Source organism: Euprymna scolopes, chromosome 13, assembly GCF_053919585.1.
Source record: "Euprymna scolopes isolate OS-2025 chromosome 13, ASM5391958v1, whole genome shotgun sequence".
In the NCBI taxonomy this organism is placed as follows: Eukaryota; Metazoa; Mollusca; class Cephalopoda; order Sepiida; family Sepiolidae; genus Euprymna; species Euprymna scolopes.
Window position 1 is genome coordinate 84,182,005 of NC_136494.1, and position 12,726 is coordinate 84,194,730.

Here is a 12,726-nt window from a genome sequence, read left to right on the forward strand (position 1 = left end):
TTAAGCACAATTGCTTCTCTCCCTTCTTACTATTGTTGAGATGACTTGTTCTCTTTTGGTTGAGAGGTATTGTTCTGTGTCTTATGAAGAAGTTAGTTTATTAATAACCCAAAGCACCCCTACCAGGGAATGCCAATGGGTCTGTCCAGGCATTTTTTGCAGGTCAAAATACCCATCCTCTAGGTTTCTGGTTTTCCAAATACCACTTTTCCAGCCTTATGTCACATCTTGCTATGGGAGGGAGATAAACGTCCTTTCTTGTACTTGATTCATGAGGTAAATTTGCCAGGTAGATTCTAAGGATATCAGTAAATAATATGCACAACCAATTCTATCCTCCCATCTTAAAGTAGCTTTTAGCCTTGGTAATTGATGGCGCATTAGTTAAAAAAAAATGTCCAAGCATATACAAAATCAATGATAAATAAGTTCTAGCAAACACATAGATGCTATGACAAATTTTTGGAGACCACAGATGAGAGTTGTCCAGTAAAGAGTAGAATTCTGACAGTTCTATTGATTGATTCATATAAAAACAAATTCGCAACTCTTTTTTTTCATAAAACAGATAAAATTAGCATTTATTTGGCTTTTCTCTGATAAACAATAATAATGGCATATTTCTGTTATGGAATCATTCAAAAGAATTATTTGAAAATATTTTGTTTACTGATATTTTTCTGTCCCATGAATCTCCTGAAAAAAGTCCGGTATCTACATTAGAAAATACTTTTTAAACTGAACTAAACTGTTACGCTTGATGCATTATAGATCTATATAAATAAAAAAAATAGTATGTGTATGTATGTGTGTAAATATTTAACTGATAAACTCTTGAAATACTGGTCACATAACACTGAAATTAACAGGAAATAGTAATCATACACCAAGGATGGTTTATGAAATAAAATCTTTGTTTGTATGGATGAATAACGTGTATGGAAAAATGTTGGCAAGCTGAAATACAAAATGTTCATTTCAACTTGAGAACATATTTCTACTACTTTTGCACATGTGCAAATCCATTCATAGCTTGAAGTGGTTTACTCTAAAATCTTTCTTATCTGTCGATAGCTCAAATGGTAGAGAATGTGCCTGGAGTGCTAAATGTTTTGGTTTTGATTCTAGCTGATGGCACCCAAATCATTTTGTTTTAATCTTTTGAAATTAGCACTATATGTTAGGTACAATATAATATTCAATAGAGAATTAGCTCTGTAATAATAAATATGAAATCTGCATGAATTAAAATATATTTAAGCATATTTTATGACTGGGCAAGGTCAATCCTCCCCCCTCCCCTTGTAATTAAATAAAAGATCAAGTATTTTCAGAATTTAATAAGACTAACAATTTACAAATTTGTACGTATAACAGAAGAAGTTGGTTTGACTATTATAAATATCGATATGTTAACAGAAAATTCGTCATATTCGGTTTAATGACCGTTTTACATGTTGGTACGTGTTGAATAGCTTTAATTGACTTTCAAACTATCCTATCTCTGGCTAGGTTTTTAATCCTCTGGTCCATTTTTTTTTTTTTTTTTCACCTTTTCCCATATTTTCTATGTCTTTTTCCTGGGAACTGAACCTGCTACCTCAACTGTTCTACATTTACTAACCTAAAAACTTTCATCCATTCTTTCAATATAGTCAGACCATCAAAGTCTATAATTCCGCACACATATCCCTATACTGTCCAGATTTAATCTTCCTCTGAGGTCATCAGAACTAGGCCTAATTTGAATTAATATAAACTTGCATGAAGATAAATGATACGAGAATTATACAATGAATGTGTAACATAAGTATTAGTTTTAGTAAATGTTTAATTTAAAAGGAATTAAACACCATTTAAATGCCCCTTAAATTCCATTTATGGTTGATCATGTTTGATTATTGATTCCAATTATTGCTTATCATGGATGCAATTGAAAACAAAAACCTATGCTAAGATCAAGCCCAGCTTTACTTTTAAATAGTAAAGTGTAGGCTTGCTAGTATTCATCTGATCATTTGTATTACACAGGAGTCCAAGGTCACAGGATCAGTGAGTATTTAATCCACCTAGGTTGAAAGCCATACAAGCCAAATGGACAGCAGAAACTGGAAGTCAAATTGAGCAGACAATCTTGACTATAATAAAAATAAAACATGAAGAAATAAATCATTAATCATTAAGTTATATTTTTACTCACCTTTAGTAAATCAATTTCCTTTATACAATCTTGTCTTGCTTTGGCATCAACCATCTCAAAAATCTTAAAGTAAAAAATGTTATTCGATTAGCAGCTATACAACAAAATAATATATAATAAAGTGAAGCTGGTCTATTTCTCAAATTAATCATCAATATATTTGAATATTGCAATAGCCAATTTTTAGTCTTGTAGCATGTTTTCTTACAAGATAAAATTATATTGTAATGCTGTTTCTTTCAAAATATACTTATTCCAGCTAGGAAGATTGTTAATATGGAGACATTTTTTTCCATTATGCCCTTAGGAGCTGCATCAACTCATCACATCAAAAACCTTTTTTTTATCATTTCAATTTTTCAGATAAACAATTACATATATTTACAACATATATCCAACCATTTATTTCTTAAAATTATTTGAAGTTTCATCAAATGCATTTTCACACAGCATAAAAAATTACATAAGGAAAATAGTAGCTGTTACTGAAAGAAAAATCACAGTTCAAGAATCAATGTAGAGTGTATAATAAGATCTAAGAGGAAAATAAGATGCAGAATATATGAAGAAATAAGTCAAAATCATAAATTTCTCCTTAAATTTAAAGTAAAAAGAAGCATTTTCTGACATTTCTATGATCAGATATTTATGTTTCAAACTGTTTTCTTCATTTTGGTTGTTGCCATTTCCAATCTTACCGATGCATTCTTTGGCCTATTACAGATGTCTTTTGTCATAGTTGCTTTGTAAAACCATATGCGTACGTCATGTCAATCGTCAACCCCAACTCTTGTGTGCCATGGTTTTATTCTTCATCTACTCTGGTCGTGTTGTCTTAGCAATCGCCGAGCACTAGTTTACAATTAAAGAAATAAAACAACTCAAATCTCAAGTATAGATCAGTTGTTCTCAGAGTGTGTGTGATAGAGGACCCCCAAACATTGTCAGTTGAAAGCTGTCAAGTCATCATTATCAGTCAGTTGATCAGCTCATTTTCTAAAATTCTTCTCGAGTCACAACTGTTGCAAACTGAAAACTGTCTTAAACTAACACAAAACTTCAAATTACATTGACTTCAGGATTGGAAATCCTATATCCGGTCTTTTGTTTTAGTCTAAGCAGAGAATGACATCCTCTGGGCCACTTCCAACTACTCCTACTTCCAATATTTATTTTATCGCCTTTGTATGCTTGGTGAATCACTTCTAACCATTGTTTTTTTGTTTTGTTTTTTTTTTTCTTCCAACAAATTTTTCTCTTTATGAATCATTTTCTGACACTCCCTGGGATCCTTGCTCTGGGAGACGTTCATAGTATGATAGATAAACTTCTCAGAATAGTGAACTAAATCCCTTATTCATTTAATTGGGATAAGCAACACTCTCGAACGTCTCAATCTTTTTCCATTTGGCCAATAGGTTACCGACTATGACGAAAGTCACCTGAAGAAGTCCAGAAAGTACAACAGACAACACATTGTAAAAATAACAGTGGCAACAAGTAATTAAATTACATAAAATAAAGATTAAATTAAATTTACATTTAAGTTTCATCAAATCAATGCAGATTTTTTTTTTGTTTATCTACTCATATTCACCCCAAACAAGGCACATTTTCATTGCGAAATAAGGGGCCATAACTACAAGGACATTAATTAAGGAGTTGGTCAGCGAGATGTCTGTTCACATTAAATTTAAATCTCTGCATGTAAGTACAATCAAGGACGCAGGAAACAGAGAGGGAATTCCAAAGTGTAGCAGTTAGAAGAAACTATCAGAGTAGAAGGCCCTTTCGCATTGGGGACATCTATAGTGAAGGCAAGGGATTTTGCTGCTTGTTGAAAGTATATTGAGGAGGCACCAGTGTTAAGAGTTCATCAGAACACATTTCATCAAATTACTTGCAAAACAGGCGCAGAGACACAACATTGCAGCGATGGGATGTGGGTTGGAGCTTGTTCAACAGTTTGAGACCTATCAGATTGGAGACTTTTTGTGGACTGTCCAATAGAGATAGGAACTAATAGTCGATGGCCAGCCCGTACGTGGCAACAATATTCCATGCATGGGTGAATGGTGACTTTGTAGAGATATAGGATACTGTCAGGAGAGAGTAGTTTTCTAGCGCCCCCCTCACACACACACACAAAAAATAAATAAATAAATAAAGGTGGTTAAATCATCAACTGGTTTCATACTACAGGATAGTCCGAATGCGTTAACCTTACCAAAAAATAAGTATAGAGAAACTAGTAATACAACATTAAAACATGTCCTGTATTCAGTCTATTTACTTTAAGGTAGCAATAGTCACTAACCCTAAAAACGCTTTGGATCACTAAGGGAGTTCTACTAAAATAGTCATATTTAAAAAAATAAAATAAAAAAATAAAAAATAGCGCTTTAATTCCTCAAATTACAACCCAAATGGTTTAGAAATTAATTTACTTTGACATGTACCAATGAATAATAATGTACATTTTAAGAATTTTAAGCAAGTAAATGTGATAAAAATGCTAACACAACATTTCTGAAGAACTGTGTGCTTTTTAAAAATACTACTCCTCTATGGGGAATTTCTTCATTAAATTTGAAAACCGAATTAGAACAGAAGCCTTAATCCTGATGTTTCAAGCTACATTTTGGTAGAGTTAACAAGACTTCTGAATCATCCTGCATAATGTATGACAAGATTTTCAAACCACTATACTTTTTACTAGAGCAAACAAGACTTACAAACTACCATGTAATTTTTGATAGAGGTAACAAAACTATCAAATCCCCTTGTATATTTTGATAGGGCTTACAAGATTAGCAAACCACATGTACCATTCTCAATAAAGAAGTATTAAAAATACAAAATCGAGCAACAAAGCTACAAGGGAGAAAACTTGAATTTCACTTCTAAACTAAAAATTCCTCAGCCCCCAAATCAGAGATTAGACCATTCCTGTAATTATTTGGTCTCTGTTGGTCGCGGTGTGATACCAGTTCTATGAGGTCGACCCTTTGAGAATGGGTTAGTTTATTGCTAATCGCCTGAGGCGCCCTTATCAGGGAATGCTGACGAGTCTGCTCAGGCACTTTTTGCAGGTCAGAGTGGCCTTTCTCGGGGGCACTGACTTCTCAATCTCACTTTTTGACCCTGGTGTCTAAGTTCTTTCAATGGGAATTAACTAAATTTCTTCGGCAACAGATTAAAGTAAAATTAGACTCATTTTAAACATGTTTTGATTTGCCTGTTTAACAACAATCTTGTGCTTATTTAATGATCAAGCAGAATATTTTATCAAACAAATCCTTGTATAAGAATAGTTGAACAGTTCTTATTTTACCAATTGCCAAAGAGAATTGCAGGTTCAGAATACTTGAATGCAACATAGTTGATTCCAGAGTTCATTAAAGCTTTCCACTAGGTCAATTATTAACACTCTCATCTCATTTTTAGGAAAGAAATGAAAAAAAAATCTGATAAATCAATAGGTCGATATCAGTATCATTTGGAATACTCAGACTACTGCTCTCATCTTGAGTGTCATTTTCACAACATTTCGGTCAATGTAACCTCCGATCTTCTTCAGGTGTATCTTGTCGAACTCTGAAATTTGGATGGAATTTTGAACAGAACTCTTTATTTCACAGTGGTAGCATGCTCTCATTCTGTCAGCCATGACAGAGTAGAGGTTCTAAATAATTTGCAATTGTATTTTGTTCGACAAGATATACCTGAAGAAGGTCAGAGGTTACATTGACCGAAACACTGTGAAAATGGCACTTAAGATGAGAACAGTAGTTCAAAGATTTTAATATGAATAAGCAATCCTCATCTCAAAAATTCAGAAAGGTAGACATATCTGCAATAATGACTGTAGCTGCTTTTTTTATAAAACTGACTTGTCAAGTTATCTGCATATTGAGATTTGTTTATTGATTATCATGTGGGCGTTATGACAACAATCATTACAGTCAATTAGCGACCAGTTTGCTGATCAAATTACAACAATCAAAATATGTACATACAACAATTCTGGAAAATTGATCTATCATAAATGTCTACAAATGATGCAAGGATGTGAGTTGGAAGATCATTAATGTAGATCAGGAAAAGAGTTGGACCCAGGATGGACCCCTGATGGACACCAGCATTAATACTGTGAGCTTCTGATTTTTGCCCCTCAACTATTACTCTTATGAACCTATCAGAAAGAAATGATTTAATAATTGAGAAGATATTTCCAGCTATACCATAGCTAGAGATCTTGTGAAGTAAACCTTTATGCCATACCCTATCAAAGGCTTTTGATATGTCAAGATGTACTAAAAAAGTGTAAACATACAGCTTTCTTTCTCTATATACATACATATAGACTCTTAACAATCGTACATACATGACTAAAGGCTTTCATACACTTATGTAGATGATTGAAACCCACACACCTCAATGAATGTGTATGTACATAAGTTCATAAATGCATACACACTCACGAACAAAACAGAGGTATGCTTTTATTAACACACGTAGACATACATATTCTCACTAAAAAACAGACAGACGCTAATAAATACACATTTTTATGCCTATCAATTTATACAGTGCAAGCTGAAATTAACGTGTCTGCTCGTTGTCTTAACATACAAATTGTATATAGAGGAGTTATAAAAAAGGCAAGAAGTGGAAAATATATCAGCGTTGAGAGGGAGAGCAAAAATGAACTCATTTTTTTTTGTAAATCTTATTTTGTCACAATTTTTACAGTGATCTAATGTGTCTTTGTTCTATAATATTTTTTGAAAAACAAAAAGGTGAGCATTTAAAATCTACCAAAGAAACTCGTGTGGACTTGAACATTTGCATTAACATTTTGCATTTTCAATAAAGTCAGTGACCACAACAACAAATAGACTGAAAGGTTTTAAATAATGAATTTCTATTAAATTTATTGTTATATTTTCTAAAACTTATTTGATAAGTGCTGGATTATTTTAATTAGTCATTATATTATTTTAATACGAGGGGCGTGCAATAAGTAATGCCCCTGACACACTTCCATTTGTTTGATCTAGCTGAAATTTTGCATGTGCAATGATTCATATCTCTACAGGTTATGTGGCAAATTACAGCTCTGAACTAATTGTGGTTTCTGTTTTACAGGTGTTTGAACTGAGTCAGGTGTGAAATCTAACATTCCCATTGGCTATCCCACAAGTATAGGGCTTTTTAGGGTATCTCAGAGTCCAAAATGGGTCAAAATTACCCTAAAATTAGCCAAAAATGGTCAGAAATCACGGATTTTCCAAAATGCACCTCCCAAGCCACACAGGGTGCAATTTTTGACCATAAATGGCTCTATATCATTAAATCTAACATTCTCACTGGCTATCCCACCTATATAGGGCTTTTCAAGGTATCTTAAGGGTACAAAATGGGTCAAATTTACCCAAAAATTAGCCAAAAATGAAAGAAAATCACGGATAATCCCCAAAATGCAGGTATTATATCTCATCGGGCTCATATAAACACTCCTGTATGGCTTTTTACAGTTGGAAGACTGAAATAACCACCCTGTTATCTTATCCATTTGTATTTAGGGTATTTAGAGATCTTTGGGGGATGTAAAAAGGGTCAAAACAATCCAAAAATGACAAAATTACGCTTTACGGTACATAACATATGAATCATTAGTTCATTCATCAATGATACTTTTTAGAAACATCGTAACTTTACTACATCAACTTCTCAGAACGTAATTAATTGTAAATTGAACATTGAATGTCAATAAAATGCTGTCCAAGAAGAGTTTGAATTCATATTGTTCTCATAGTTACCTCAAAATTGATGAAAATGGCCCTCAATTCGCTATTTCTCGATTTGTAACCAATATATTGAATAACTTGATAAAAGGTATGAGTAATTAGCAAAGGAATTATTTTGTTATTTCAAGACACAGCTTCACTTCACATTACTTTAAAATCATTCAACAGTAAAATATCAATATAATGCATTAAAGAGCTCGTCAATCACATCATTATTCTCTAGCACAAATACTGGTTTTCGTCTTGTCAAGTTCCATGCACCAATGACATTGCACGACAAAAATTGAATTTTCAATGTCTTCTGCTCTTCAATTCGGGAAGGATACTGCCATGTTTTCTTTCTATTGTCGTTGGGAAGTGGTTCCAAATATTCTACAATGTATTCATCAATCCCAATTTTCTCCCGTGTCATACCAACAAACCACTCTCGGCCTTTCTGCGTATCCCAGATGGCAATGCATGGTTTGTTCAACTCAACGTCGTCCTCCTGATCAGTATTGACGAGCACAGCAGATGTAGAATCTCCAGATTGATGCAGTTGATCGTACATACTATCAGCATCTGGAATTTGCTAGAGCTATTTTGATTGACTCCTGGAAATTCCGTGCACCAGTTCGCAGATTGTAAGTGACACGTGTTTGGGTGGCGATCTCGGTACATGGGACAGTGCTACGGATTGTACCCGATCTGTTTAATGAGTAGTTCAAATTGTTTGAGGTATCATGCTCTGGCAATTGGTCACTTATATCCTCCACTTCAAATTGATCATCGTCCAAATCCAAACGATTGTGCAGTTCTTGCTCTGCCAGAAACCGTTCATGTTCCATATCGACGTGGAAAGTGTCAATGAGCCATTTGCGAGAGAGAGACTTTTGATCGACAAAGAATCTTCATTCATGTACATCAAATTCATCAGGATTCACATCTTTTGAAAGTATATTGAGAAGGACATGGTGCTCTCGTTTCCATTTAATCATATTCACACGTCTGGAACCCTTTGCTTTGTAGACATCTTTGTCGTAAATTTTTAGCGATCGATCAAGTTTATGTTTTATCCCAGGTATTGTAACATAACGAACATCACTTCCAAAGGCTTTCTGCCACAATTGTAGTAATCGCAAGGAGAACTGGTGAATATGATTTTTCTGTGTCGTGGTACCATATTTGGCAGCATGATGTTGCACAGCTTGAACACATTCAGCCTCAATTGGAAGAGAATCAAGCAGAAGATAAGTCCAATCGTCGTAATTATAATCTTCGTCAATCTGCCCTGCTATACCAGCCATGTTCATTGCATTTTACTAACTGAAAAAGAAAGCAAAGTTCAATCAAATTCACAATTAATGCAATGCAATGTTATCGTGTCTATTTAAAGATGCCATTGCATTGTTACAGAAAGAAAACATTTCCTTATTTGGTAATTTTCCATCTATAACTCAAATTAAGCCCCTTTTTGACAACCTATGTTGATTCTTAGGGACTTTTTGACTCTTTGGCTAAATCGGCCATATTTAGCCCCTTTTAAAGGTCCTTATACCCCTCATTAACAGTGCAAAAGTTAGGAGAGTGCCTGCTTCAAGCATTTCCCAACAGTTTCTGCCATGTAGAGGTGCTTTGGGCCCATGGGAGGTGCATTTTGGAAAATCCGTGATTTCCAACCATTTTTGGCTAATTTTGGGGTAATTTTGACCCATTTTGGACTCTGAGATACCCTAAAAAACCCTATACTTGTGGGATAGCCAATGGGAATGTTAGATTTAATGATACAGATGCATTTATAGTCAAAAAATGCACCCTGTGGCTTTCAATAAGTGATTAAGTGTGTTCGGGGGCAAAATTTGGGCCATTTTCACGCGTCGACGCGGTCAAATCACGTTTGGGGCCAGCGACCCTCCAATTTTGACCCGTTTTGAACAAAATCACTTGTTCCCATCTATTTACATATAAATGAAGGTAATAAACCACTTTTGGCATTTATTTGAAAAATTTTGTTTCTATAGCCTACCCCTAATATCATTCATTTTATTTCTCTATATGTAACGGATTTCTTCAACCTTCACTGGCCAGGTTTCACTTCCATACATCATCACACAGAATACACGTACTTGATAGATTTTCCTTTTGGTTGACAACTCTATTGCTCTGCTGGTTAGAAAAGGCAGAAGTTTCCAGAAGATACTCACTTTACTCCTAACTCTTGCAATCACACTAGCACCTGCTTCACTCTGAGCTCCAATAGTATCACTCTTTAACAAAACATCACAACAACCTCAATACCTTCAACATCCAAATATACTTTCTCCCCATCATAGTGTTGGATATAGATACGTGGTGATGCACATTTGAAAGCAGAAGTGTGGACACATGCACATTCAAGATGAAGTTGGTCTACATTTTTATGTCCCATGATAATGACCAGAATTGTACTTATCAGGAAAACAAAGAACTGTTTACATTACAAGGTCAGAAGTTATGAATTGCGCAATGCAAAATAGGAAAGATGTTTACAATTCCAGGAATGTCAATTTATGACTATATAAGAGAAAAATAAACAGAAAACAGAAGAGAGCGGCAAGCGTGATTGATATCGTGACACCTCTGTCGTCGAGCCATGTACTAACCAACCCCTTACAACTAACATCTCTCTTTGTCAAGGGACAAAAAGCTTAATTGTAAATAAAACATACTTTAATAAATTTGTCTCTGTGTTGATTTTGAGAAAAGCGACAAAGGAATTATCAGTATATATGATTTTAGCAACCACTTGAAGTGCAGTTAGAAAATTATATATACATTCAACAATAGTTCTTATCTATTGTCTTACACTTCTTGCACACAAATTCGTTCTATTCCCAACCTACCAGTATTTCAGCTGTATTTTGTATCCTTAATGTTTACAGGTAGCACCAAGAAATCGAATTGCACCCGACTCCATTTACAGACACGGGGCAGGAGAACTTTTCTCTATCTGGTAGTTTTTAAACATTTTTTTAATCTTTCTAATGACAAGCATCATTAAAGAACTCACCTGGACTTTTTTCAGTGCCACCACACTACCATTCGGTTTTGATCTGGCTCGATAAACTTCAGAGAACTGACCTTTTCCAATCTTCTTTTCCACATCAAAATTTGCCAACATATTTTGGCTATTCTCTTGGGAAGCAGCAATTGTTAAGGCATTCATCTTCTGCGGAGAGAAAGAGACGGAAATATGAGAGATGCATCTCTGCTAACTATACGCAAGCTATTAAACTGAAGAAATGAAATGTAATGAGAAGTATTTCCTATTCAGAGTGTCTGGGGAGTTACAAACCAGGGACAAAAAATATTAGCTATCCTAAATTGGAAGAAAATTACAAAAACAATCATATTTATCCTTATTAGATTTTCTTCTAATAGTCATATTATGGAGGCTGATATCAGACACATATGTAATTTCATGCTGACATGTGTAGAAAACAGAACGTCCATACAGATATTTTAGAAAATATTAATAATCTATATATTAATACGATAGTGTATGTGTTGTTTTGTGTGTCACGCTTACATCCGGGTCATTTAATTGTTATGTTCTTCTATTTATTGTAATAAATAACGTTTCCAAGAATTCTTCATAAGTTTTGGTTTCGACTATAGCTGATGGCATTTAAATCATCTATTTCTTTTTATAAATAATTTTATCACGAATTCTCCATAAGTTTCGGTTTCGGTTATGGTTGAAGGAACTCAAGTTATATATATTTACATATATTTTTTTCATAAGTTTTTATTTCGGTTTCGATTCAAGCTAATGCACCCAAGTCATATGGTTATTTTTTTAAATTTTGCAATTGCAACTTTATACAATATAAAAATCGATAGAACATTAACTCTATAATAATATAGACGAAATCTGCAAAAATTAAAATATCATATTTAAGCATACTTTATGGCCGAGCTATACCAGGCGTTCGTGCTAGCTTAGATAAATATTTTTTCAGTTTTAACAAAAAAGCTACAATAATATCAGAGCGTCTCCATTTACACTGAACAGCTACAGAATGCCAACATCAATATATTACATATGAATGCATCCCCTGTGGAATTTCCACAGGTCCCGCTAGTTATTATTAAACTGATAAGTTAAGTGCTTTCAAGAGAAATTAAATTTTAAATTCAAAATTAGCCACTGTGACATCTGTACTCGTTTGGTTGCCGTGAGAACTCTTCAGTGTACAGCAAACCTGGCAATTCAACAAACTTCAAAGTAACAAAACATTATCCCCTCAACAACAACAACAAAAAAGGTACTCAAATTCAACAACACCACAAGTAAAACTCCAAAAATAACAAATTATTTCCAAAGAATTTATTTTTGTCTATCTTAATCCTTGTAAAATTTAACTTCCTCATTTACATAAGCTTGTATATTTAACCGTAAATACAAGTGTCAAACGCCCCCCCAAAAAAACTCCTTTGATCCTACCCCCAACCTTAGATATGAAGGGTAAGCCTCCTCCTAAAACTCTTAGCTCCAAGTGTTAAATCCGAGTGGCAATCTTCCCATCAAACAAAATTCCTCTGTAAGCTCCATGTAAGCATCTAAAAACAGATCCTTCCTTAAAGAAAAATGCATACGATTTATTTCCCATAAAGATAAATTGTCTTAAAATGCTAGAATGATATCGAAATGGTGAATTATTGTCTATTAAATTTATGTGAAACCAACACCTA

At 34.0% G+C, this 12,726-nt stretch overlaps 2 protein-coding genes across 3 annotated transcripts in view; one reads left to right on the plus strand and one right to left on the minus strand.

The window, feature by feature from the left end:
• LOC145292081 (serine/threonine-protein kinase Nek7-like) overlaps positions 1 to 12,726 on the minus strand; it is a 67,493-nt gene that overhangs the window by 28,052 nt on the left and 26,715 nt on the right. For both annotated transcript variants that reach the window (XM_080138148.1, XM_080138149.1), the window contains exons 2-3: positions 11,042 to 11,200; positions 2,201 to 2,263 (exon numbers count right to left, since the gene is read on the minus strand). In XM_080138148.1, coding sequence (XP_079994274.1) covers positions 2,201 to 2,263; positions 11,042 to 11,197 — 219 coding nt within the window. In that variant the 5' untranslated portion in view covers positions 11,198 to 11,200. The remainder of the gene's footprint in view (positions 1 to 2,200; positions 2,264 to 11,041; positions 11,201 to 12,726) is intronic.
• Positions 1 to 12,726, plus strand: part of LOC145292082 (cytosolic iron-sulfur assembly component 2A-like) — a 103,411-nt gene that overhangs the window by 19,057 nt on the left and 71,628 nt on the right. The window lies entirely within an intron of this gene.